Genomic DNA, 25,401 nt, shown 5'->3' with positions numbered 1-25,401 from the left:
GCAGCCATTCCCCAACTCTCTGTGAATGGTACTCATGGCCATTAATCAATTGTTGTTGATCAATAGCAATTTGCATATCAATAATCAAACTGACTTCGCAGCCCATCGTTAACTATTGGTGCTGATTTCTGTCATTATGCAAATTGTCTGTTTATAAGGTTGGGGAAACCTGCAGTTAGCTGAGATTGAAGAAGTCACCTGGATGAGTCAGGAAATGTTTCTCCCACTGAAAACTCTACGTCCAGATGAACAGAATCAACCTTTTTGGGATTTCCTAACCTGGATGACTGAGCCTGCATTAATACATCTACACAGAACGGCACCAGCCTACCAGTGAATTTAAACACAGGACATTCTTGGTGCGAGGTGACAGCGGTAACCAGCCACGATGCCAGCCTCTTCAGAGAACACACTGAAACAAAGCACCAGCACGAGAGAAAACTCTTGATCAATATTGTGTTTAATATGACAAGTATGGCACATCATCGTAAATCAAATCATAACAGAGTTTGGTCATGTTGAACTATGAAGGTTTTTTTCAAGCTTAACAAAATATTGTAAAATGTTAACAAAAATTATATTCATAATTAAGACTTTTAGGAAATGAAACATTCTGCTGCAAATGATGAAATTTTCTTCTGTCTGTCAGATCAGACAGTTGTGAAGGTGTAGCGAGTTATGTGATGGTAGTTCTCTCCAGGACGCAGAAGGCAGTCAGGAAATGAAGGCTGAATACACACACACACACACACACACACACACACACACAATTTGTACTCAAGCTCATTCTTAGTGTATTTGAATTCTCATTAGTCTGTTTAATACAACCAAACAATAACGAGGAAACTTGTTTTCACTGCTGTTCAGTAAGCAGTTAATGATTGTTTGCATACTGTTTGATTTTGGGTATAGATTGGCCAGGATTTGATGGACTGGTGGGGTAGATGTGCTCAGTTGCAGCATGAGAGATAGAAAGAATCAGCGGTGTGACAAAAGGCTCTGCAACTCCCTATAACACATCCCAAAGAATACTTTCCACAGTGTTGTTTCAGCAGTCTTCACTTTGTCTTTGACCAAGTAATAAAAACAAAAACAAAAACAAACAATGGTCACCATGTAGACATAAGCAATTGATTAAGGATAGACTTACGGAATAAATCAGGAAATTACAATCAGATATTACTCAGTTGTTGGTGAAAAGAAAAGCAGGAAATTAATTTCCAGGCAGGTCATTATACCAAATTGGTGGTCAGATGGGATGTGATAAAACTATGGACCAGATCATGGACGCACTAGTCAGGTGTTCAAGGGATCTGAGCTGCTAATGTCTAGCCCACCCTCAATGCCACCGTTTTCTTTCTTTTCTTTTCTTTTGTTTTGTCAGCCAGCCATTTTAAGCGTCTGTGCACCTTCTGTCATCAATGGAGGTGCTCTTTGTCCGTATGGGTACAGACCTCATTGAGCCATATAACTGTAGTTCACAGGCCTAATGTTAAGTAATGCAACCACACAACATTTCTGCAGAGGGAGTTACATGGACACTATTTCAGGTTATCCTCAGAGCTGGAATGACAAAAGAGTGTACCTCATTCATGTCACACACAAACTAATAGTTAATTAAGTCTGTTTAGATAACTGTTAGGACCACACAGACGGTCTGGTCGAGTTCTGAGGAAGACTTTGAAAGATCATACATGACAATGGATGCAATCAGGGAAAAGTGATTATATGTATGTATGCATGTGATAATTATGAGCTTGTCTTCTCTGACAGAGGTGTAGCAACACAGATTTCAACCTCCTAAAAGTGTGGAGAGTCAAAGCCCGTTCCTCCGAGGAGCCTGCTGAATGACTTTGGTATCTGATAAGTCGGGGCCTCAGGTGCCAGATCGCCAATTGCATTTTGCTCATTTGTGATGACCAGCTTATACCATCCAAGAGAGCATGTTTGTATGCCACAACAGCATTTTGCTGTCTACCCTACCAGGATGTATAAACCTATATAAACCTATAGCATCATGCCGAGACTTGCCAAGGTGTGACAATGCATTCAAGAGTTTAGAAGTCAATGAAAAGTAGGAGTGAAGGAATTAAAAACTATTCTGGAGATGGGAGCAATCAAAGAGTCTCAGACAGATGAGTTTGTAGAGAGCTCTGCAGATTAAGGTGAATGATATGTTACATGCCTATCCATGTCGGTTTAACAAGACCACGGACCAGAAAGTGAACTGACCAAAGGTTAACTTCCATCTACAAGAGAAAAAAAACAACACTGAGTTTCTATTCATCATACCTGGTTAACAGCATCAGGCCAGTTCTGCGTCTCCAGACAGAAGGAGCTGTGCTTCCTGTACCTACAACCACCCTTTCCTGCGATGGAGCCATCCAGGAAGTTGGCAGTGTAGAACTGGACTCCTGGCTGGTTAGTAGAAACCTCTAAGACACGCCCACTTGCCGGGTGACAGACTCTTTAAAATAAATAAATAAATAAATAAACAAATAAGGTAAGGCTTATTTGTCCTCCTTAACTTCAGTGGATGTTACATGTGTCTATGTTTTAGAAAACGACTTCTGTATCAAACCTGGCAGCGCGTTTCTCTGTCCATGGTTCTCTGGGTGATGACAAACAGAAGTTGTGGTCAAACCCTGGGCCTTGAAGTTCCTTCAGATGAGGGCCAATGAGAACTGGTTCTCTGAGGTCAAAGGGTGTGCCTTTCACCTCTCTGATCTCTCCTGTTATTAGTTAGCTAATTAATTCATGATTTCGTATCAGGAACGTTAAATAATGTCACACAATCATTTCTATAAAGGTGAATTATTGCAGTTATCAATTATTTACTGGAGCACTAAGATATATTAAATGACAAAAAATCCATTAATAACAAGTTTAGCAAATTAAATCATTTGCTAGTGAGAGTTCTGCACAGTATCTTTGCTGTTCCTAGTACTGCGCATTCTGGAAAGAGATCTCGGCTGTCATTACTTAGCTACATCGGGCACTACAGGCACTTTCCTCTGCTCTGGTTTCCATCAGGAGCTTGTCTGTCTGTATCTGAAAATCCCACAGGATCTTAGCTTCGTCATTCTCACCAACCCTAGGGGGTGTATCCCCACACTGACCTCTGGGAGCTCTCTGAATTACTGTGATAGAATGCCACCCATACAACAAGTCCAAGAGTCCTAGAGTCAATCGGCAAAGACCTCCAAACCTTATGTGGCTTTCACATTAGCTCAGGAACGGTGGGTTTGGTTTATATAGTTAACCACCTGCATACTAAAGAGAAAAACAACTAGAATTTGCCATTTCTGGAGAGACTGCAGTGGGATTGTTAAAATTCAAGCTTGCATGTACCAGATGGGACAGTTGTGAGTGTGCCACAAACATCGAGAGCCACACTATGGTGAGACACAGACGAACCAATCCACAAATGAAACTCAAGTGAGGGAGGCATGACATCAGAAAAGACCCACTTTTCTCTCTGTCAGTCTGTGAGAGCAGCGTTGCACCCTGTAGTACAAAATAGCTTGTTGCTGTAGAGTGAACAAAAGTGTACCTAACAATTAGGCACAGTGTTCTTTTAATGTCAGTAACATTCCATGCAGCACATAGCTCTATGCTGAACTGAGGTCAGGAGAGCGAGTTCAAAACTGATGTCTTTTTCTTTCTAAAACTGGTTGGAAAAATTAAACAGGGAGTAAATGGGAGCAGAGGATGGCATTCCAGTGAAACTAATGGCTCCAGTTTAAAAGTTATACATCTCTGGGCTTTGAGGAAGCACTTGTTGAAAAGAAGACACATGTAGCTACATCTTGAGGGTAAAATGATCACTGTAGGGTGAAAACTGGTCACAGAGGCAGGTTAAAGAGAAAAATTTCAGCCGAGATTTTCTGCCTGTCTCACTCTAACCCACAGGTGTCGAACTGCCACCTCAGCATGCAGTCAAGTTCTACAGAGTCCTGCTAATGACCTACTTGTATTCAGGCGTGTTGCAGCAGGGACACATGGAAAAGTTTCAGGACGACTGGAGTTCGACACCCCTCCCACTAATAAAAACACATACTGGAATCATTGCTTTACAACAATCCCACTAGAAAAAGAAGCTGCTGATATCCTGAAATCCTATAAACAGCTGGACTAAGCTGAAAGCTGACAGCATAGAGAACAACACTGGAAGCACAGGAACAAGCCATATGCACCAGATCAACAGAGGCTGGGATCTACCACAGGAAAGACCCCAGATACTGTGCAAAGATGCCCCTGAGACAGTCCAGCACATAACAGCAGGGAGCGAGATGTAACAGGCAGGGCATACATGGAACGGCTGGAGGAACATGAGAAGCTCAAGGACTGAGAGGGGAGCTAAAGATTCAAATGAATATGTACTTTAATTGATTATAAAGTCTGGAGTCTTGTTCCAGAGACTGTGTAACTGAAGTAATTTGAAGCACTTTCCACCAAGCTGTCAGAGACTATCAATATGCTTGTAAACACTAATATTTTTTGACAGATTGATTAATTCTATTTGTTTAATGACATTTCATTTCATTCTTTATTTCACACATGGTTCAACAGTGTTTCTTTTCCTACATACAAAACCTCCTTCCCATTAATATGACACTGCACCCATGGGTGAAAAGGAGCAGGAAGAAGAATAAATTCTTCTTTTTCCTATTATATCATAAAGTTTCTATATTTTGACATCTGTTAAATAAACCACTTCATGTTGCTACGTTCCATCTACTTTTGTAGTTAAAGATGACTGAAGTAAATCTTTACCTGTAGGAATTGATGTGTCATCCACAGGCATGTAGGACTGTGCAGTGATGGACACCTGATGGTCGTAGATATCTGCTACACCCTAGAGCACAGATAAGAGATTTTTCAGCTCATCTGTCATCCTCTCCATAGATATACCCACGTAACTCATCTTGGTGTGATGAGGAAGGGGTTGATCTGTCTGAGAAACCAACCAACACAGTCACTAATACCACAACATCTTACCAAAATAGGCCTGCCTCTTCCTTTAACAGCTTATGAAATACAATTTTGAAAAACTGACTGAGAGTATCAGTGTTTGGTATCAAGAGTTTAAGTTAATTTAAGGCAGAATGCCGTTTTAGATTTCACAATGTAATTGTAACTCACTGGCATCACCTTTAAATCAGTATAGTATGTAACAGGAAATGATGTCATCAGTAAACAGGAAGCTAGATGGGAGATTGAGTTGTATTAAAGACAGGGCTCACATGTTTTCATTGTTTTATCTGTACATCGTGAAGAAGTAAAAGTGATCGTTCCTCGTAGCAGATGTTGCAGTTTAACCTTTCCCTGTGTCGTTACACCTGTGGACCAAGAATCACAGTCTGGATGTGGGGAAGGAGTTTAGAGGACTGCCCGTTCATAGCAGAGGCAACACATTGAAACCACACTTCCTAGCAGCCAAAATATGTTTTGTTAGCCAGGAAGCTAGCACTGCCAACTACCCAAGCTTCAACTTCATCAGTCAGACAGACACTGTGCCCAGGACTGAATAGTGAGGGTGGCAGGCTAGCTCTGGAAGATACCTGTGTTTTACAGACTGAGACTCTTCTGATTACAGATGTGATGATTGCGACAAAATATGTCCCATTCATGGGAAACTACACCCATCACGCAAATGTTGCTCATTCAGAGAAAAACATATTGAAGAGTGTAAGATCTTCTTGGTCGGCTGTGGGCTTCTGTTTAAGGATAAGATTCAACACACAGGGATAAATCATGTGTAGGTTATAGTATGAAATAAGTAGCTATGTAAAAGTTTAAATTTATTAGAGTGACGCACACTGAAGCACACAAAACACCACTGTGCAGAGTCACTCAGAAACATGTTCATGTTCATTTACCTGTCCGGCCAGGTTGAAGTAGGAATGGTTGGTGAGGTTGATGGGGGTAGTTTTGTTAGCCCGTGCTTGGTATTCAACAGTTAGTTCTTCTGCCTGAGCAAACAAGTTCAAACTCAATTAATTAATATCTTTATGCCACATATTCACATAAAGCCAGTTACACATCATGGAGGTCTCATATGAGACTCTGTGCTGGCAAAACAAATGTCTGAGTATCACTAAGCAGCAAAGTTGAATAAGCTCTGCAAAAAGCAAAGTTGGCAAGGAAACAGAAGAAATTTGGGATGCAGTACTATGAATTGATAACCAGATGTGTCTACCTGCAGTGTGTAGGAGACAGAGACCTGAACTTCACCAGGATAACCCTGGTCTCCATCTGGACTGGTAAGACTCAGCTGAACACCACCTTCCACTGCTGTAGCAAGCCAGATAGCCTGGAGAAGCAAACTCACATGAATTATGGAATACACAGGATACATTAAGTGCAGGTAACAGAGCTCAGTAAGTGGAAATACATAATTGAATCTGCAGCTGCCAACAAGTAGGTGTTGTGAAGTGATGATGGAAGAGGAATAACAGCAGATATTTCACTCTGTGAGACCAACCCTGCTTTCTTTGATGTGTGAAGCTTTTCCTGCGGCATGGATTGCACAAAGGGCGTGTCCAGTCTTCTTTTCAGCCATTCTTTCATTTGTTCAAATTACAGTTGGAGCCAGAAGGAACTCATCAACATGAAGAACAGAATGGGCAATGCCAAAAGCCTAAGAGGAAGAGCTCTGTACAGTAGTTTAGTGTTAAAAGCCTGTATGAATCTGTGTGTACTTTAAATATTTTGGTCATTTTAGTCTGAACCCAGAGAAGGAAGCTACTTAAAAAAAACAAACCCAAAAAACAAAACAAACAAAACTAGTTGAAGAATTATGGCAGGACAACTTTGAGCAGTCTTGTAGGAATGGGGTCTGAGAGACACGAGAATTTGTGAAGAAGTTCATGAAGTCATTACTAGTTAACATTAAAGGGATGGTTGGCTCAGTAGAGCTCTGACTGTTTGTCAGCCTGGCTACAGTGCTGAAGAGAAACCTGGGGTTGTTCTTATTTTCTTCAATCAGTGATGAATAGTAAGATGTTCTGGCTTTGCGGAGGGCTTTCTTATAAAGCAGCAAACTATTTCTCCAGGCTAAATGATGATCTTCTAAATTTGTGACACGCCATTTCCTCTCCAGCTTACGAGTTATCTGCTTTAGGCTACGTGTTTGAGAATTATACCACGGAGTCAGGGACTTCTGATTTGAGGCCTTAGTTTTCACAGGAGCTACAGTATCCAGAGTCGTACGTAGTGAGGAGGTAAAATTATTAACAGGATAACTGATGTCTGTGGGAGCAGTGTTCAAGTAGCTGCTCTGCACTGTGTACACAAAATGCCACACATTACAAATAATGGTCAAACACTTACCTGTGATTGGTGAAACATGTACAAAGAGGGAAAACACATCATTTATACAGTTTTCCACAAAGGTTCTAAGAGTTTTGCTCCATGTTGTTTAAAATTGGAACACAAACAAATATTAACTAAACTTTACCTTATTGAAGCCTCGCAGGCCTCCATGCAGCGCATTTGGTCCATTGTTAACATCCAGCTGGTACTCCTTCCCCTCAAGGACAAAACGTCCCTTTGCAATCCTGTTTGCCACACGGCCCACCACAGCACCCAGGTACCGCTTATCTGACACATAACCTAACAACAAAGCATAGTGTAGTGGTAAGACTACACACCTTTGGAGAGGGAGTCACAAGTTCAATTCCCACCTGGTATCCAGTAAGGGTCCTGGCTAGACCGACCCCCATGCTGAAACTAGTACTCGGACACAAAACATTTCACTGCACATGCAGTGAAATGCACTTTAGCATTTCACACTATTTTGTGCTTCCCTCGTTTCCCCGGCCCTGGTGCACTCTGTAGTTGTTAGGATTTTGAAGGATTGCACTGGAGCACATTTACAGTGGCTCAATCTCTAATCACTATCCAGACAGAGATGCACACAGAGATGGAAGGCTTTGCAGGACCAAATATGGCTGGAGCCAGCAGTTTCAAATTAGCTTCAGTGTTGCTTTCTCTGCCCCCCAGGAAAACAACCAACTATGGTCCCTAGACTCTCTTGCTTTAAATTTCTAACAACAGAGTTCCAATAACAAAGGTTTTTTTCTTCAGCGTGTGTCACTAAGTGGCGAAAATCGATTTGAAACTTGAACAGCTTGTGGCAGGGCTGTGCCCAATATTTCTTATCCTTATAATGCATCTTCTGTAAATTCAGCTAACAGTTTACAGAATCGTACATCTTTTTTACATTTAAATGAAATATTCAAAAATGAAATAAAACCAGCCTGTATGGTTGTCAGAAAACTAGCCAGTCTGCAAACATCGACTGCACAGTGTCCAGTCTTGGATGAAGTGCACAGTTAAGCTAAAACAAGGATGTGTTGTTTGACTCATCCCCATATTTGTTGTTGCACTGTAGTATACTACGTTACTTTGGCCCAACACTGGAGTTAAGTATTTTGACCAGTGCGTGAAATCTTATATTTATAGATAAAATTTATCATGGCCGCTATTTTCTCTGTGAATCTTTGCCATATCGTGTACCGCACGGAAACGCTTATTGTAATGTTTGAGTGTGAGGTTTATTTTGAGCACCTAATGACTCTTTTTGCTTCTTATTTGTCAACTCTCTCCGTACTCTTTCATATGATTATTGCGTAGGTGGCAGAAGAGGTTTGTTGTGTGGGACCGGCTTGCTGCATAATTTGCACAGTACCGTTTTTTGCGTTGTGTCAGATTTTTATGACCGAACTTCATTTAGGAACGAGCTCCTCGATTTGTTTTGGCTGGTCCTTCTGTGCAAAACGTTATCTAAAGCAATGAATTATTGCAATAAACAACATGTGTAAACACAAAATAAACAATAGAAATTATTCATCACATTGCACGGCCCTAGATGGTGGTATACCTCGGCTTCTGTTTCAGGCTATGGTTCCTAAATCACAATCACTCAGCCAGGCTGATTTGCCCAGCATCCAGTTGAACTAACTGGGACAGTGGGGCTAAGATATTTTGCCCAGTTTACAGGACTATTTTCAGCGACATGGAGCCAGGTCTCCAGGTCACCGAGCCTGGGTTACAAAGCTGAGAATAAACTAAATTTATTACACGTACCATAAGTGTTAAAAGAGACAAAGGAAAAACAAAACACTTGGCACACCGTGTGCCAGTGAGACAGAACAGCAGGCCATACTGCTAATGACACAACAAGTGCTTAGAACATAATGTGCAGGTTTTTGAGATAAAGTGATAAAATGTGTATAAAGTTATTCCCTATCTAAACATTTTTAATTATTCGGCCTACACAAAACACCACTAGCCGTTGTCAAGGAGCAGTAAGTGGTAAGATCAATGAGAGCACCACCAAACCTATATATAAAAAACAATCATCTCTTTACTACTAAACAAACAATGGGTGTTTCCAGGGGTGGGAAAAGACACAAATTCTACTGCATGAGCTTCACTTTAGCCGTCGCCTGATGTTCAGATTCACGTGAAGCAAAAAAACATGATGACGTCTGCCTGCACTAGAGAACCTGATATGTACAACAGACATCAATTTTACGACTTTGTTCTTAAATTAACCATTTTAATCATGTTATTGCTTTTTATACAATCAAACCAGTTTATGTGCCGATAACAACACAAGTTACTTTCCCTCCTACCTTCCAGGTTATCATAGCCAAGGACTACATCCCCCATTTGTCCATCCTTCCCTCTGTAGCTCACTGATCTGATAATGGCGCCTAAGGTTAGGACTTCCACCTTCACCTGAGGAGACTGGACAACCCACAGGTCCACGGTGCCCTGGCCAGGCCACTCTCCCCATGGATGATGGCTTACCTGAGTCATCTTGGAACGAGCACAGGAACAGAACATAAGCTTAAAATAATGGTTAAAATGTTACTTCACATTTTAACTAAAATATGTTTGGTCAGCTCTTACATTCCCCCAGGCTCAATATATCTTGTTTTAGCTACAGTGCAGTCAGCAGTTTGTATAGTGGCTACAAACGTCTGTGTGAAGCGTATTAATGCTCACGGGACTGTGCACAAAAGAGTGAAAATACCAGCTTACAGTGTTCCCACGTGTCTCTTACATACACACCAACACAAACAGTCTGTTTGCTCAGTTAAGTGTATACAGGATATGACGCTTTAACTCTCTTTACAGTCAGCAGCTCGACACACGCTCAGCGATGTCTCAAGCAGCAGTACACCCGCGCGTTATCGTTTCTTACCTTCAATACTTCACGCACTTTGGACCTGGTCGTGTTTTTCCTGCTTCCGCTACTGATGACGCAGACGCGCAATGGGTGACGTCAAAGCTACTGGGGCACGCCCACGTGGAAAGGCAAAAACGGTATTTTCTTTTAGTATAATGTAGAATATTTTTTTAAAAGTGTGCACGTAAACAGTCGCTCATTAATGGTGGATATAACAGAAGAAGTATTACTGAGAGGACTGAAAAGGTTGTCACTGTGTCAGCTTTACTCACAAACTGCCTGTAATATTCCAGGTTCCAGCTGATATGTTTGTTGATAACACAGCTGATGCCCACAGGATTTAAGAAGAAAAAAACAGGACTAAAGTAGCAAAGCCATATATTTATGTGCTGAAACCAAATGATGGCATTCGGGGTGCTAATTAATAATTGGCATATATTATAAAGTATTATAATATTAGTATTATAAATTATTATAAGTAGTTTAAATCTACCATCTGCATCTGTAATAGTGTTGCACTGAAAATATGGATATGGTGTACTGCTGGTATATATGGGTAAAATGTTAATGACCCCTCCATTTTTCATACCTTCTTCTCTTCACTTTCCTTATGAAAGGAGGAGACTTCAATCTGGTATTTGATGGTATTTTAACCTCTAGAAATTATACGTCTCTTTACCAGTATACCACTCACACTCTCGGTTAGACTACTTTTTAGTTAGCAGCTCCATTATGGTGGATATCACAGATCTCAGATCTGTGATATCTCAGACTCAGATCTCAGAGTCACATCACAGGTTAGGAGCTGGAGATTTATTTCATCATTACTTAAAGAACAAGATTCCATTATTTATTCCAAAAAGGAGTGGGCAACGTATTTAGCTATTAATTACCTGCCAGGAATATCACCATTTTTTCTGGGGGAAGCAGGAACCAAAGGAATGTGAGGCAAAATGATATCCTACAGTTCACGTAAGAAAAATAATGAAAAACGGCTTGTATAATTAGAACAAAAAATTAAATCATTAGAAGCTGCCTATGCTGCCTCACCACAAGAACATAAAATTAGCAACCTGAGTAAGCTAAAATTAGAATTAAATGAAATAATTAACTAGAGAATAAAATTCCTGATGCAAAGGCTGCATTTGAAGAACATTGCAATAAATCTTAAAAATTGCTTGCTAACCAGTTTAAGTTAAATAAAGGGAAGAAAATACTTTTATTTTGTTAAGGGTATACATGTATGTGTGGACTCTGGTCATACACTTTCCATCTCCAGGCAGAAAAAGATTCCTTATAATGGGATTGAGGAATGGAGAATATGGAGAGAGATAAACAACTAAAAATCGTGGGTGGACAGTGAACCAGTTACAGACTCCGAAACACATGTTACATAATATGGACTTGGAGTACTGTACAGTACTGTAATTTATACAGTGTTGACAGTATGCATCAATTGTGGGATTGTATGGGACTTACTTGCATATAGTTGTATTGCAATTCTTTGACTCTCTGAATTGTATTCAAATGGCACCCTGTAGAGCTGGTTCATCCTCAGATTATTTCTGTACAGGGAATGGTCCAGTGTTGATAAGATGACCCTATCAGTATTTTGAAATATGTTGTTGTCTTCTGTTATTTTTCTTTGTATTTGCTGTACTGTTTTGGCGTTATTTTCGAGAACCATTTATATTTAATCATTTTTAGGATTTCAGTCTCCTGTTCAGGCGACAAAAAAGGTTCTCGACCACCTGGTCTTGGTAAGCTTTCAGCTCTGCAATACAAATAGTATACTGTAAAATACTGTGAATGAGCCTACTATGTAGGAATACAAAGTAGGAATACGTTTTTACAAATAAGTGAAAAATACTTTGCTGTTTTTTACAGTCTACAGAAAAATTCACAGGCAATACTGTACTACAGTAATGTACTCATTGAGTAGAGTGAGATTTCTTACCAATTCTCATTTCGGAAAGTCTGGATGATGGATGCTACAGTGTACCTGCTCACATTTGGCTGTACTCTTTTCCCAGCCTCCCTCATTGTCAGACCATGGTTGACCGCATGGTCAGCCAAAGTGGCTTTGATCTCATCAGACATTACATTACTTGGCCTTCGTTGTCCTTGTCCTCCGCGTCCTCCTCCTCTTACTCTCACTCCTTTGGCTCTTCCTCTGTTTCTATGTTGGCATCCATTGCGTCAAAACAGAAGAACTCATCTGTCGCCCTTTTGTAAAGCTCTGATTTCTTAATTGCAATTATGTGTGAAAGGTGTTTACCCATGTGATGAGTTGGTATGCAAAGTAGGGCAACTGAGTTTACAATTTTGAATGACAGTGCGTTTCTTTTGCAAACAAGAGATTTTCTTCATGAAAATTGTGCAAAATACAGAGAATTGTGTGTAGTGTTTTAAAAAAAGTGTGTTTTAAAACTGCAATTTGAGTGCAAAGCAGGAATTTTGCTTGTAGTTTAGCAGAATTGGTTCAGGGAGTTGGTGCATCACTTACATGTTGTATACATTGTGTCTGAAACATAAGTAATTGTATCTAAACAACTGGGAAAAACTGTAAAGTCAGAACTCTGAGAAAAAAGCCAGACTTCTGAGTTTAAAGTCAGAATTCTGAGAAAAAAGACAGAATTCTAAGATTAAAGTCAGAATTCTGAGAAAAGAGTCAGAATTCTGAGATTAAAGTCAGAATTCTGTGAAAAAACTCAGAATTCTGGGGAAAAAGTCAGAATCCTGAGATTAAAGTCAGAATTCTTAGAAAAAAGCCAAAATTCTGAGAGAAAAAAAACATTAGAATTCTGAGAAAAAAGTCAGAATTCTCAGATTAAAGTCAGAATTCTGAGAAAAAAGTCAGAATTCTCATATTAAAGTCAGAATTCTGAGATTCAAGTCAGAATTCTGAGAAAAAAGCCAGAAATCTGAGAAAAAAATGTTAGAATTCTGAGATTAAATTCAGAATTGTGAGAAAATGTCAGAATTCTGATATTAAAGTCAGAATTCTGAGAAAAGAGTCAAAATTCTCAGATTAAAGTCAGAATTCTGAGAAAAAAGTCAGAATTCTCAGATTAAAGTCAGAATTCTGAGAAAAAAGCCAAAATTCTGAGAGAAAAACAACATTAGAATTCTAAGAAAAAAGTCAGAATTCTCATATTAAAGTCAGAATTCTGAGATTAAAGTCAGAATTCTTAGAAAAAAGCCAAAATTCTGAGAGAAAAAAAACATTAGAATTCTGAGAAAAAAGTCAGAATTCTCAGATTAAAGTCAGAATTCTGAGAAAAAAGTCAGAATTCTCATATTAAAGTCAGAATTCTGAGATTCAAGTCAGAATTCTGAGAAAAAAGCCAGAAATCTGAGAAAAAAGCCAGAAATCTGAGAAAAAAATGTTAGAATTCTGAGATTAAATTCAGAATTGTGAGAAAATGTCAGAATTCTGAGAAAAGAGTCAAAATTCTCAGATTAAAGTCAGAATTCTGAGAAAAAAGTCAGAATTCTCAGATTAAAATCAGAATTCTGAGAAAAAAGCCAAAATTCTGAGAGAAAAACAACATTAGAATTCTAAGAAAAAAGTCAGAATTCTCATATTAAAGTCAGAATTCTCATATTGAAGTCAGAATTCTGAGAACAGAGTCAGAATTCTGAGATTAAAGTCAGAATTCTGAGAAAAAAGCCAAAATTCTGAGAGAAAAAACATTAGAATTCTGAGAAAAGAGTCAGAATTCTGAGATTCAAGTAGGAATTCTCAGAAAAAAAGCCAGAATTCTCAGATTAAAGTCAGAATTCTGAGAAAATGTCAGAATTCTGATATTAAAGTCAGAATTCTGAAAAAGAGTCAAAATTCTCAGATTCAACTCAGAATTCTGAGAAAAAAGCCAAAATTCTGAGAGAAAAAACATTAGAATTCTGAGATTAAAGTCAGAATTCTCAGATTAAAGTCAGAATTCTGAGAAAAAAGTCAGAATTCTCATATTAAAGTCAGAATTCTGAGATTTCAGTAGGAATTCTGAGAAAAAATGCAGAATTCTGAGAAAAAAAGCCAGAATTCTGAGATTAAAATCATCATTCTGAAAAAAGAGTCAGAAATCTGAGAAAAGAAACAGAATTCTGAGATTAAAGTCAAAATTCTGATATTAAAGTCAGGATTCTGAGAAAAGAGTCAGAATTCTCAGATTAAAGTCAGAATTCTGAGAAAAAAGTGAGAATTCTGAGATTAAAGTCAGAATTCTGAGAAAGAAGCCAAAATTCTGAGAGATAAAAACATTAGAATTCTGAGAAAAAAGTCAGAATTCTCAGATTAAAGTCAGAATTCTGAGAAAAAAGTCAGAATTCCAATATTAAAGTCAGAATTCTGAGATTTAAGTAGGAATTCTGAGAAAAAATGCAGAATTCTGAGAAAAAAAGCCAGAAGTCTGAGATTAAAATCATAATTCTGAAAAAAGAGTCAGAAATCTGAGAAAAAAATGTTAAATTCTGAGATTAAAGTCAGAATTCTGATATTAAAGTCAGAATTCTGAGAAAAGAGTCAGAATTCTCAGATTAAAGTCAGAATTTTGAGAAAAAAGTGAGAATTCTGAGATTAAAGTCAGAATTCTGAGAAAAAAGCCAAAATTCTGAGAGAAAAAAACATTAGAATTCTGAGAAAAGAGTCAAAATTCTCATATTAAAGTCAGAATTCTGAGAAAAAAGCCAAAATTCTGAGAGAAAAAAAACATTAGAATTCTGAGAAAAAAGTCAGAATTCTCATATTAAAGTCAGAATTCTGAGATTTCAGTAGGAATTCTGAGAAAAAAGTCAGAATTCTCAGATTAAAGTCAGAATTCTGATATTAAAGTCAGAATTCTGAGAAAGGAGTCAGAATTCTCAGATTAAAGTCAGAATTCTGAGAAAAAACTCAGAATTCTGAGATTCAAATCAGAATTCTGAGAAAAAAGGCAGAATTCTGAGAAAAAAAGCCAGAATTCTGAGATTAAAATCATAATTCTGAGAAAAGAGTCAGAATTCTGAGATTAGTCACAATTTTGATACAAAAGTCAGAATTCTGAGATTAAAGTCAGAATTCTGAGAAAATAGCCAGAATTCTGAGCAAAAAAAGCCAGATTTCTGAGATTAAAGTCAGAATTCTGAGATTAAAATCATAATTTTGATACAAAAGTCAGAATTCTGAGATTAAAATCATAATTCTGAAAAAACATTCAGAATTCTGAGAAAAAAGTCCGAATTCTGAGATTAAAATCATAATTTTGATACAAAAGTCAAAATTCTGAGATTAAAATCATAATTTTGATACAAAAGTCAGAATTCTGAGAACAGAGTCAGAATTCTGAGATTAAAGTCAGAATTTTGATACAAAAGTCAGAATTCTGAGAAAAAAGCCAGAATTCTGAGAAAAAAAAGCCAGATTTCTGAGATTAAAGTCAGAATTCTTAGAAAAAAGCCAAAATTCTGATACAAAAGTCAGAATTCTGAGATTAAAGTCAGAATTCTGAGAAAAAAGACAGAATTCAACAGTTCTGACTCTGAATTGTAATTTTCAGAACACCTCCACCACTCCACTGCAGTCAGGTAACAAATACTTTGGCATAAATTTTTCCACCAGGCTCTCAGACTTGGTATGATTGAATCATATTCTTCTACAAAAAAATGGGACAGGATGATCTCACATGTTGGAAAACTACCTATATAACTCATGGGAAAACCTATCACCAATAAATGATGTCTCGATGCATTCTCAATCTAGGAGAGGAAATCCCAAGAATTTGATTCTGCTCATCTGAACGTAGCATTTTAAGTGGGGAGAAATATTTCATCACTCAACCAAGTGACATCTTTGCCAGGGTTTGCCAGGGCAAACCGTGGGGATACGAGGAAGGAGGACCCAGGCGCGGAGCTGAATATTAGCAGTGCGTTTATTTACAGAAAGTGGAAAATAACAATAAATCCCCGTGCTCTCCCTTCACTCCCGTGTCGTGTCTTTCCCTAAAAAGTCCGTGGCTTTGTGCTCTCCGCTCCCGTGTCTCAGCACTCCTTATGCTGGCTGCTGTCTGGTGCTCCACACTTCTCCTGGGGAAACAACAGAAGCAGCCGTCAGGACACTTTACAACTGCGGGCATACACACACTAACTTTACTAAGCGGAAGACTAACGTGGAGTCTCATACAATAATCCCGCGTTGTTGGAAGCTCCATCGCTCTTCTAAATAGCTCCCCCGACAAGCCCAGATGAGGAGCAGGTGTGTGGCAAGGACTTCAGGTGTGGCCAGTCCTCAAGCCAGGCCACGCCCCTCAGGCCTGACGGTGCCTGTAACTTGGCCACAGAAAACAGCAACACACACCACCTGCCTACATACAGATGCGGACAGAGACCAGAGGCAGTGCAGACGACACACCAAATGATGATAATAATAATAATAATAATAATAATAATAATAATAACAATAACAACAACAACAACAACAACAACAACAACAATGACAATCATAGTCCCCACTGCTCACGGACCCCCGAGTCCCCAGAGCCGGTCTGTGACAGTCTTCAGTCTCAGCTAACTGCAGGTTTCCTCAACCTTATAAACAGTACATTTGCATAATGATAGAAATTAGCAACACTGAATGAACAATGGGCTGGGAAGTCAGTATATCCGAACTGAAAACACTAAGCCCACATGAACAGAATAAACTTTTTGGCATTAAAATTATGATTCTGCCTGAAATAAACTATTTCTCACTGATCACCTATAAACTATTACTTGGTTTAAATCACTAGGCTCCGGTAAATTTTCATGGAAAAATAAACCATCACTGATGGTCCAAAATCTCAACAAAAGCAAAAGCTTTATCACTACTTTTTATCTAATAGATTCCTATATGGTTCCAATTTGATTAAACCAAGCTTCTTAGACAACCATTGGCTGGTCCTAGCAGGTGGGTCCTGGAGGAGGGTCATCGCGCGACGGGTGGCCAGCGGGTCGAGCGAGGCCACCACATGGCGATACTTCGTCAGCCGAGATGCCGCGAAGGGCGAACTGAGCCTCCATGTGTACGAACCACGACGGGGGATCGTGGAGCCAAAAGTCCGGCAGTTTTAACGCCACAGCAAACGTAGCTGCAGCAGGGGACGGAGGACCGGCGGCCACTGATGCATCCATAGCGGAGCCTGCGTTATCCTTGGCCCGCAGCATCCTCGAGTCAGGGGTCACCAATGTGGAGGTAAGCATGGACGACACGGAGCTCTTAGTTCTCACTCCTTCTTTATTCCTCTCCACACATCAACTGAACACATCATGCCACAAAACACAGCAACACACTTCCTCAACACTGGGTGTGAGTGGAGCCCTCAAGTGGTCCACCACACTAGAACACTTTGTGGTACACATCTCTAATCTGCCTTTCATAAGCTCCAATTTTAAACATAATAACTTCTTTAAAAACTTTACCATAACTACCTCTGTGAAGTCGGACCCCAACACACATACACAAGTCCACGGGTGTGGTGACAGCACATTCATTTGATTCACAATGTTACAGTGGTTTCAGCACAAATGTATGGGACACATACACTCCCGCTCTGCTGTCACGTCCACTCACACACCCCTCCTCGACTGTCACTGCAACTGCAACATAAAAAGAGTCACAATAAATCACACGTCCCCAGCACACCTGTTTACCCCGCCTCCGCGCCACCCCGGGAGGTCACTGTGCCACCCTTCCTCTGTAGCCGGCCAGAGACCACACCCATGCCGCAACCTCTGTGACAGCCTGGCGGGAAATTCAAAAGATTTTATAAACCAGGTGCTATATCAGAAAAAGAAAATACTAAACCTTTCATCACGGCATGAGAAAGAGATTTAAAAATCTGGAGCATATTATACAAGATCTCAGCCTGCCCAGCAACTCCACCTGAGAGACCTCAAAAAGTCATCAGCAGGTAAACATCAGCTATTTTAAGTTTTGGGTGTCTATTGAAATAAAAATAAAAGCATTCTTAAATTTGAATGTGTTCTATGTATAATATTTTACCAAGAGACATAACTGTCCATCCATCCATCTATTTTCTTCCACTTATCTGAGGTTGGGTTGTGGGAGCAGCAAGGTTGCAGGGGGGCTGGGGCATAACCCTGAAGTGATAGGTTAAGAGGCAGAGTACACACTGGACAGCTCACCAGTCTATCACATAGAGATAAACAACCATTTCCACTTACATTCATCAATTAACCTAACTCTAATAACTGCATGACTTTTAACTGTGGGAGGAAACCAGAATACCCAGAGAGAACACAGTGCAAACGAACCAGATTGTGGATTTGAACCCAGGACCTTCTTGCTGTGGGACAACAGCACTAACGACCACACCGCCAATCCAGGCTTAACAAGGCTTATCAAGGCTTAATGCAGAATTTTCAGTACATTTTCGTCCTTGACAGGTTCAACCACAAAAAAATAGCGATAGCATACACGTGGTACGTGTAGTCGTCTGCCTCTTATAACTTCAGTGATTTCCCTGCAGTTTGAAATCTTGTGTGATCTTGTGAATTTCAGCAATTAACCACTCTTACTAGATTGTATCATGTCATCTCAACAAGATCAAATTAAGTTGTTGAATTCCATACAGATCCTACATGATTTAATTACGTTCACCATAAAAACATGAAACTATTTTGTTCAAATTGCAAGTTAGACTTTTGTAAATGTAACAACCGCCCATTTTCCTTTTTTTCGCTATTCCGAAAAAAGTAGAAGCAGCTGCTCAACTTGACTTAGATGGATGCCTTCCTCAAACCATGATCCAAAGTGCGCGAGCCAAAATCACGTGCGGTGTCGCAAGATTTAACATTGCTGTATTATTGACTTACTTCACTTGAACATGATATTAGGGCAGGGCGATATGACCAAAAATATTTATCACGATATACATTTGAAAATTTGCGATAACGATATAACTGACGATATAATTGACGTAAAACAAAATACAACTCTACAACTTTATTAGTGAAAAAAAAACCCTTCAATTTCTTTTTGTTTAAACAAGCAGCTGTTTGTTTTAATGTGCATTACAGCCACACAAAATTCAACAGTGGTTATCCTATTATATACATGGTTATCCATAACCATGTATATCCACAAAATTTAAGAGGTGCTTTGCAACAAAAGTGCAGTGTGCAAAATCAATAAGTCAAATAATAATATTGCACAAACTCTTGAGTAAAAACAAAACAAACAAAAACATAGATAAATTACGCTACTGCTCCTGGAAGTTTTCTACATTTCAAGTTTTAAGATTCTTTGTCAGAAACACTAACATGTTCACAGATGCGGGCTTAAGGGAGGACCTTTGACAAGTTACAACATTTCCACTTGTGCTGAACAACCTTTCAGATGCAGAGCTAGTTGCTGGAATGCAGAGGTATAACCGTGGATCAAGGAAAGAAGCCATGTTAACAAGCCTCTCTGTGACACTGTTTTTGTAGCTTTTGTTCATGTAGTCAAGTGTTGCTGTTTTGATGTCTTTGGTCAGTTCAGTGTCACCTTCTTTTACTTTTAACATGTCATTGTTAAACATCTGAAGAACAGGCTTAACACATGAAATGGTTACATACTCTTCAGCAGAGAAAGTATCTGTAAACTCTAGGAGTGGACTCAATGCAGTGCTGACCGAGTCAAGCACTTCAGTGTCTTGCCATGTCAACATGAGGTGCCTTGTGGTTTTATCAGCAGCTAAAACCTGTGTTATAGCTTTTTCTTGTTCCAGCAGCCGTTGGATCATTCTCTGCTTTGAACCCCAACGAGTGCAACATTCAGTTATGAGTTTGTGTTCTGGTAGGCCCAGTTCCTTTTGGGCAGCCTGCAGAGCTCGCTGGCACTTCCAGCTGTGGCCAAAAGCAGCAACAATCTTCTTTCCCACTCCAACTGCTCGTTCGATCCTTGAGTCCTTCACACTTCTTTCTAAAAGTTGTACTTCACACTTCTTTCTAAAAGAAAGAAGTGTGAAGTACAACTACCCACATTCAGAGATTAATAATACAAACAGTATTATTACCATCATTTAAACTAATACAATAAGTGCTTAATCTGACGTTATAATTAACTTACCTATTGCAAAAACAAACAAACAAACAAAAAAAAACTTACCTATTGCAATGTGCAGGCGATGTCCGAAGCATGAAAGTCTGGTCCAGTTGTTGAGTGCGACGGCTTTCACAGTGTTGGCCCCGTTGTCTGTCGTCACACACTTGGTTTTCCTCCTGAAGATTCCACGAGCTGAGGAACTCTTTTAAGACTTTGGCTATATTTTCCCCAGTATGGTCCTCGGGGGAAAAAACTTGTTTCGAGGCACTTGTTTTGTAGCTTCCAGTCTTTGTCCACGTAATGTATTGTGAGGCTCATGTAGGGGTCTGATGTTCGGCTTGACCACATGTCCGTGGTGGACGCAAAAAACTCCACCGAAGATAACGCATTTGACACCTCAGTGCGGATCTCTTCATATAAAGCAGGCAAGGCGACTTTAGAGAAGTATTTCTTTGTCGGTAGCTTGTAGCGTGGATCGAACGTTTTAAGCATCTTTTTGAAACCTTCTCTTTCCACACTCTGAATAGGCATCATATCCCTGGCTAAACAATGTGTCACTGCATTAGTTAGTTCCCCCCAGCGTTTGTTACTTTTGTCATAAGGCGTGCAGCTATTTAAAGCTACGTCGATTGTTTGTTCAGTCATCTTCTTTCGTCTCACCACCTCGCTAGTTGAAGAGGACAACTCTTCACGTGCTTTAACGGCTTTTTTGTACTCCAAGAAGTGCTTCTGCTTCAAATGATAAAATAGGTTTGTAGTGTTTCCTCCCTTCGCCACGACGGCCTGCTTGCACGTTCTACAAAAAATTGTGCTTTGGTGGGTATCCGATGGACGAAAACCAAACCACTTCCACACCACAGAAGTTGCACCGTTTTTACTGACCAATTCTGGTTCACCCGCTTCATTCAAAGATGCGCTTTCGTTCGTGTCATCCTCCATTGCCGCCATACTTTATCTGCCATGTGCGTATGAGCGTATGAAAACAAAGGCACTGCGCATGCACATTTTGCCCACATTCTATCACGATATTTCATTTTCTTAACGTTATACCGGTATTACCGTGAACGGTATAATATGGCCCAGCCCTACATGATATGAACCATTTAATATACCCTCTCTCCATATCATGTAGTTTCTACACTATATAGTTACACTTAACTTTAAAGCATGAGGCAATTGTGTTAAATACACGCAAGATGCTTACATAAATCAAAGAGATGGCCAATCCCTTTTTTTCAGTGTAAACACACTGAACACGAGACATAGACATGACAGCACGAGCTTGACAACATGGAACACACAGACATAAAACACAAAACATAAGGAGAGATGCATGAGAACTACTAAGGGAGAAGAAAGCACGGCCATAACTAAAAGTTAAACATAGAGGACAAGACAGACTACACAGAGACCACGCAAAGACTCAAAACTAAAGGAACCTTGATGATAACATAGACTAGACTAAATTTTAACTAAAAATAACCACTTCGAGGTGGATGAATAGGCCACTATATCATCCAAATACACTTCGCAGTTATTGACCCCATACAAAACAGTGTTCATCAGTCGCTGGAATGTGGCAGGGGCATTTCTCAGCACGAATGGCATTACGGTGAAGTCTAAAAAAAAAATGGCCGGGTGTAACAAAGGCACTGATTTCTGATGCGTGTTTGGTTAACAGTACCTGCCAGTACCCTTTCAGGAGGTCAAGTTTGGTTAACCATTTAGCTGAACCGACACGGTCGACACAATTGTCCATGCGTGGAAGTGGGAAGGAGTCCGGTTTTGTAACGGCATTTACTTTTCGGTAGTCTGTACAAAAGAGTTTGATTAGGTTTTGGAACAAGCAGTGATGTGGAAAGCGGCAGTAAGACATCAGCTCTGAAGCCTGACCAAGACAGCGAAGGTCGTTAGCCAACAGGTCCGGAGGCCAACGGGGACGGAGACCCTCAGGTGGCTTGTCTTGAGGCCAATGTCAACGACGACAGAGACCCTCAAACAAAGCTGGTGACCACTGGCTCATGGTGTCACAAGGCCCAGAGGCCACCATGAGAGCAGGACACAAATGCAGATACCAATGCATAGACTACGATCAGATTCACAAGCCTTTATTGTTAACACAATTTAAACGAAAGGAATACCAAACAACTTGATTTGGAAAAACACTGGGGTGACGTAGCTAAACACAGAGAGTCTAACATGGGGAACACAGGGGACTGACTCGTCATGGGGCTGGGGCAGAGAGTCACTGAGGCAATGGGTCTGAAACACAAGAGAAACGGGGTTAGCAGTGGTGACGTAGTTTCAAGAGCCAGAGATGTGAAAGGGTATGAAAGGTTGCTTACCTGCGGGAATAGCTGGCTTAGTGAGCGGTTGAGTAGTGAGCAGAGGAGAGAGTTTGTCCAACCTGAAATCCTGAGCTTTCCTGAGCTGAGTGAGGGCAGGCAGGTGAGGCAAAGAGAATCCAGGCGCAGAGGCAGCTGTGGTGAGATTCCCAGCACAAAGCTACAGCTTATTGTAAGCATGAATGGTGAAGCTGAAACTGCAAGTACAAGTAGAAGAGGTAAGAGACATAAACATGAAGGAAACACTAGAGGTATGCAGCCTGTTACCACCATAGGTAGGTGACGGACTGGCGAAGAAGAGATGGCCACACCAGGTTAAATTGCAGCCTCTTGATTGCTGCTGATGAGAAACAGGAAAGAGACTATTTTAATCATAATGTAGCGCTGATTGCATCTTGTGGACATCTACTTTGCCAGCTGATTGTAAGGCTCGGCACACCCGGCCTGGCAAGGACAAATTAGAAAGTGTTAAGCTCCAGCTTGTCAGTCCAGTGAACTGTTGTGGAAAAAGCTTTGGATGAGGACAGCTTTGGAATGCTTCATTCCCAGCGTCATTCTCAGCTTCTCCCACACTGATTTCTAGGGGTGGGCAAATTGTTCATATCAATTTCAACACTTGTATTGGTATTGGTAGGATCAGTACTTTATTTGGTTCTCTCCTCTAAGTTCAGTGCGTTGCTCCTCATCGTCAGAATCTAAACATGTCGGTGCAAACACCATGCCTCTCATGCAGCCACACTTTGATCTGGCCCTGCTCTTCTGTGTTTTGTTGTCCCTTGGTCATGTGACTCAGCGACACTGAGCAGTGACATGTTGCAGTGAGGGAGAAAGCATAGCATTGTGTACAAGTACCATGCAGCTGTAAATGAAAGCACTGCAAACACTGATGTGTGCTAGAGGGAAATTCTCTATCGTGGCAACACCAACAACTGATAAAAAGACATGAAAGAATATGAAAACGTGCAAAAGAAATGAAAAGAGCAGGAAGTAAATCCGTTAGACAGCCCCACACCCCCAGCACAGAGTCACTGTCCTTTACGAGAGGCAAAGAAGAACATGTAGCTCATACAGTGGTGACAGTAATTTTTTTGTGGATAGATAGTGTTAACCACATTTGATATAATTGCATAAATATGTAGTGTTTATTTAAAAGATAAACCTTTAAAGTCCATTTTCTTCCACTTGGGTGGGGTGGGGGCTGGAGCCTATCCCGGCTGTCATAGAGCAAAAGGCAAGGTCAATTTTTCAAATAATTATATAATAACATTTGAATAATAACAGTAATTTCTGAGAATTTTAATGTAAATACTATTTATTTAACATAAAATATCCACAAAAATACACAACATCTCATGAAAATTAAAGCTACACAACAGTTTTTTGTAGAGAGTTTTTGTTTGTTTGTTTTTTTGTTAAATCCAGAACTGAATTTAAAATCTTTCTCCTCAGTTACAAGGTCTTGAATAATCAGGCTTCCATCTTATCTTAAAGACCTCATAGTACCATCACTCAAATAGAGCACAACAGAACACACCTGCTTTGTTCGGGGTAACTACAGCTGTAGCGGTATATCTGCTAATTGGCAGGTCAGTGGTTCAATCCCTGGCTGCTTCAGTCTGCGTTCCAAAGTGTCCTTGGGCAGAATACTGAACTCTAAGTCACTCACCAATGTCTTGCGTCAATGTGTACAAGAAAGAACTTGTACACATAAATGTGTTTGTATCAATGGGTGAATAAGGTATCTTTGTAGTGTTGAGTGCTCAGGCCGAGTAGAAAAGTGCTATATAAGAACCAGTCCATTTACACCACTTTGGATTTCACCATTAGTTCTTATTAACCTTTGGCTCTCTTCCACAGTGTGTCTTTTGTCCTGTCTTCCCCCCCTCATCAGTCACGGCAGATGGTTCCCTCTCCCTGAGCCTAATTCTGGCAGAGGGTTCTTCCTGTTAAAAAGCTGCTTTTTCTTCCTGCTGTTGCCAAGTGCTTGGTCATAGATGGTCGTCTGATTGTTTGGGTTTTCTCTGCATTATTGTAGGGTCTTTATGTTATAACATAAAGCTTAAGGGGCTTTATATTCAATACAGTTTAGGCTGACTGTAGCTCAAGAGGTAGTGCATATCATATACTATTGGAAAGCTGAAGGCTTCTTCAGTCTGTATTTTGTGTCCTTGGGTTGAAGGGGTGTCGCACTCCAGGCATCAGGGCCGGTGTCCTGCAGGTTTTAGATCTCACCCTGGGTCAACACGCCTGAATCAAATGATTAGTTCATTACCAGGCCTCTGGAGAACTGCAAGACATGTTGAGGAGGTAATTTAGCCATTTAAATCAGCTGTGTTGGTTCAAGGACACATCTAAAACCTGCAGGGACACCGGCCCTCGAGGCCTGGAGTTCGACACCTGTAGTAATGAACCCTCAGTTTCTCAGGATGCAACTATTGGAATGTGAAGCGACTTGAGTCAACTGCTGTTATGACGTAGTGCTTTATAAATAAGATTGAATTGAATGTTGAAATGTCAGACAATGTGCTTAGCCATGATGAAAGCATTGTATGTAACAGTATAGATCTGTCAGCAAAGCTTCATCTGTATGTTCAATGTGAAACATTTTCTGGCTGGCCACTTCAGAAACAGATAATTTCACACCTGCCAAACAGTTACTTGTTTCTGTTCAAAGACAGTTTTCAATTCTGATTTTTTCTTAGATTTCAGACTTTTAAAGAATTTTACAATGTGTGTTTTTGTTGTTGTTGTTGGAGTTTTGCCTAAAACCCATAATATGACTGAAAAAA

The 25,401-nt window shown here is 40.0% G+C and overlaps 1 protein-coding gene across 4 annotated transcripts; it reads right to left on the bottom strand.

Moving 5' to 3' along the window:
- Positions 1-442: 442 nt before the first annotated feature.
- galm (galactose mutarotase) lies at positions 443-10,324 on the bottom strand. Of its 4 annotated transcripts, none has more exons than XM_003456683.3 (9): positions 10,220-10,324; positions 9,645-9,831; positions 7,463-7,617; positions 6,203-6,316; positions 5,883-5,975; positions 4,777-4,858; positions 2,582-2,732; positions 2,293-2,467; positions 443-728 (listed from the first exon to the last, which is right to left on the bottom strand). In XM_003456683.3, exons 2-9 carry the CDS (start codon positions 9,829-9,831, stop codon positions 651-653), a joined length of 1,035 nt encoding a protein of 344 aa, XP_003456731.1. In that variant the 5' UTR covers positions 10,220-10,324; the 3' UTR covers positions 443-650. The 4 variants fall into 4 exon arrangements, with proteins under 4 accessions (XP_003456731.1, XP_005461502.1, XP_019221900.1 ...); XM_005461445.4 differs by lacking the exon at positions 10,220-10,324 and adding an exon at positions 9,925-10,212; XM_019366355.2 differs by lacking the exon at positions 10,220-10,324 and adding an exon at positions 10,049-10,212.
- Between the last annotated feature and the right edge of the window lie 15,077 nt (positions 10,325-25,401).

Source organism: Oreochromis niloticus, linkage group LG13, assembly GCF_001858045.2.
Source record: "Oreochromis niloticus isolate F11D_XX linkage group LG13, O_niloticus_UMD_NMBU, whole genome shotgun sequence".
Taxonomy (NCBI): domain Eukaryota; kingdom Metazoa; phylum Chordata; class Actinopteri; order Cichliformes; family Cichlidae; genus Oreochromis; species Oreochromis niloticus.
Note: the sequence above shows the minus strand (reverse complement) of the source record. Positions and strands in the feature narration are given on the sequence as shown.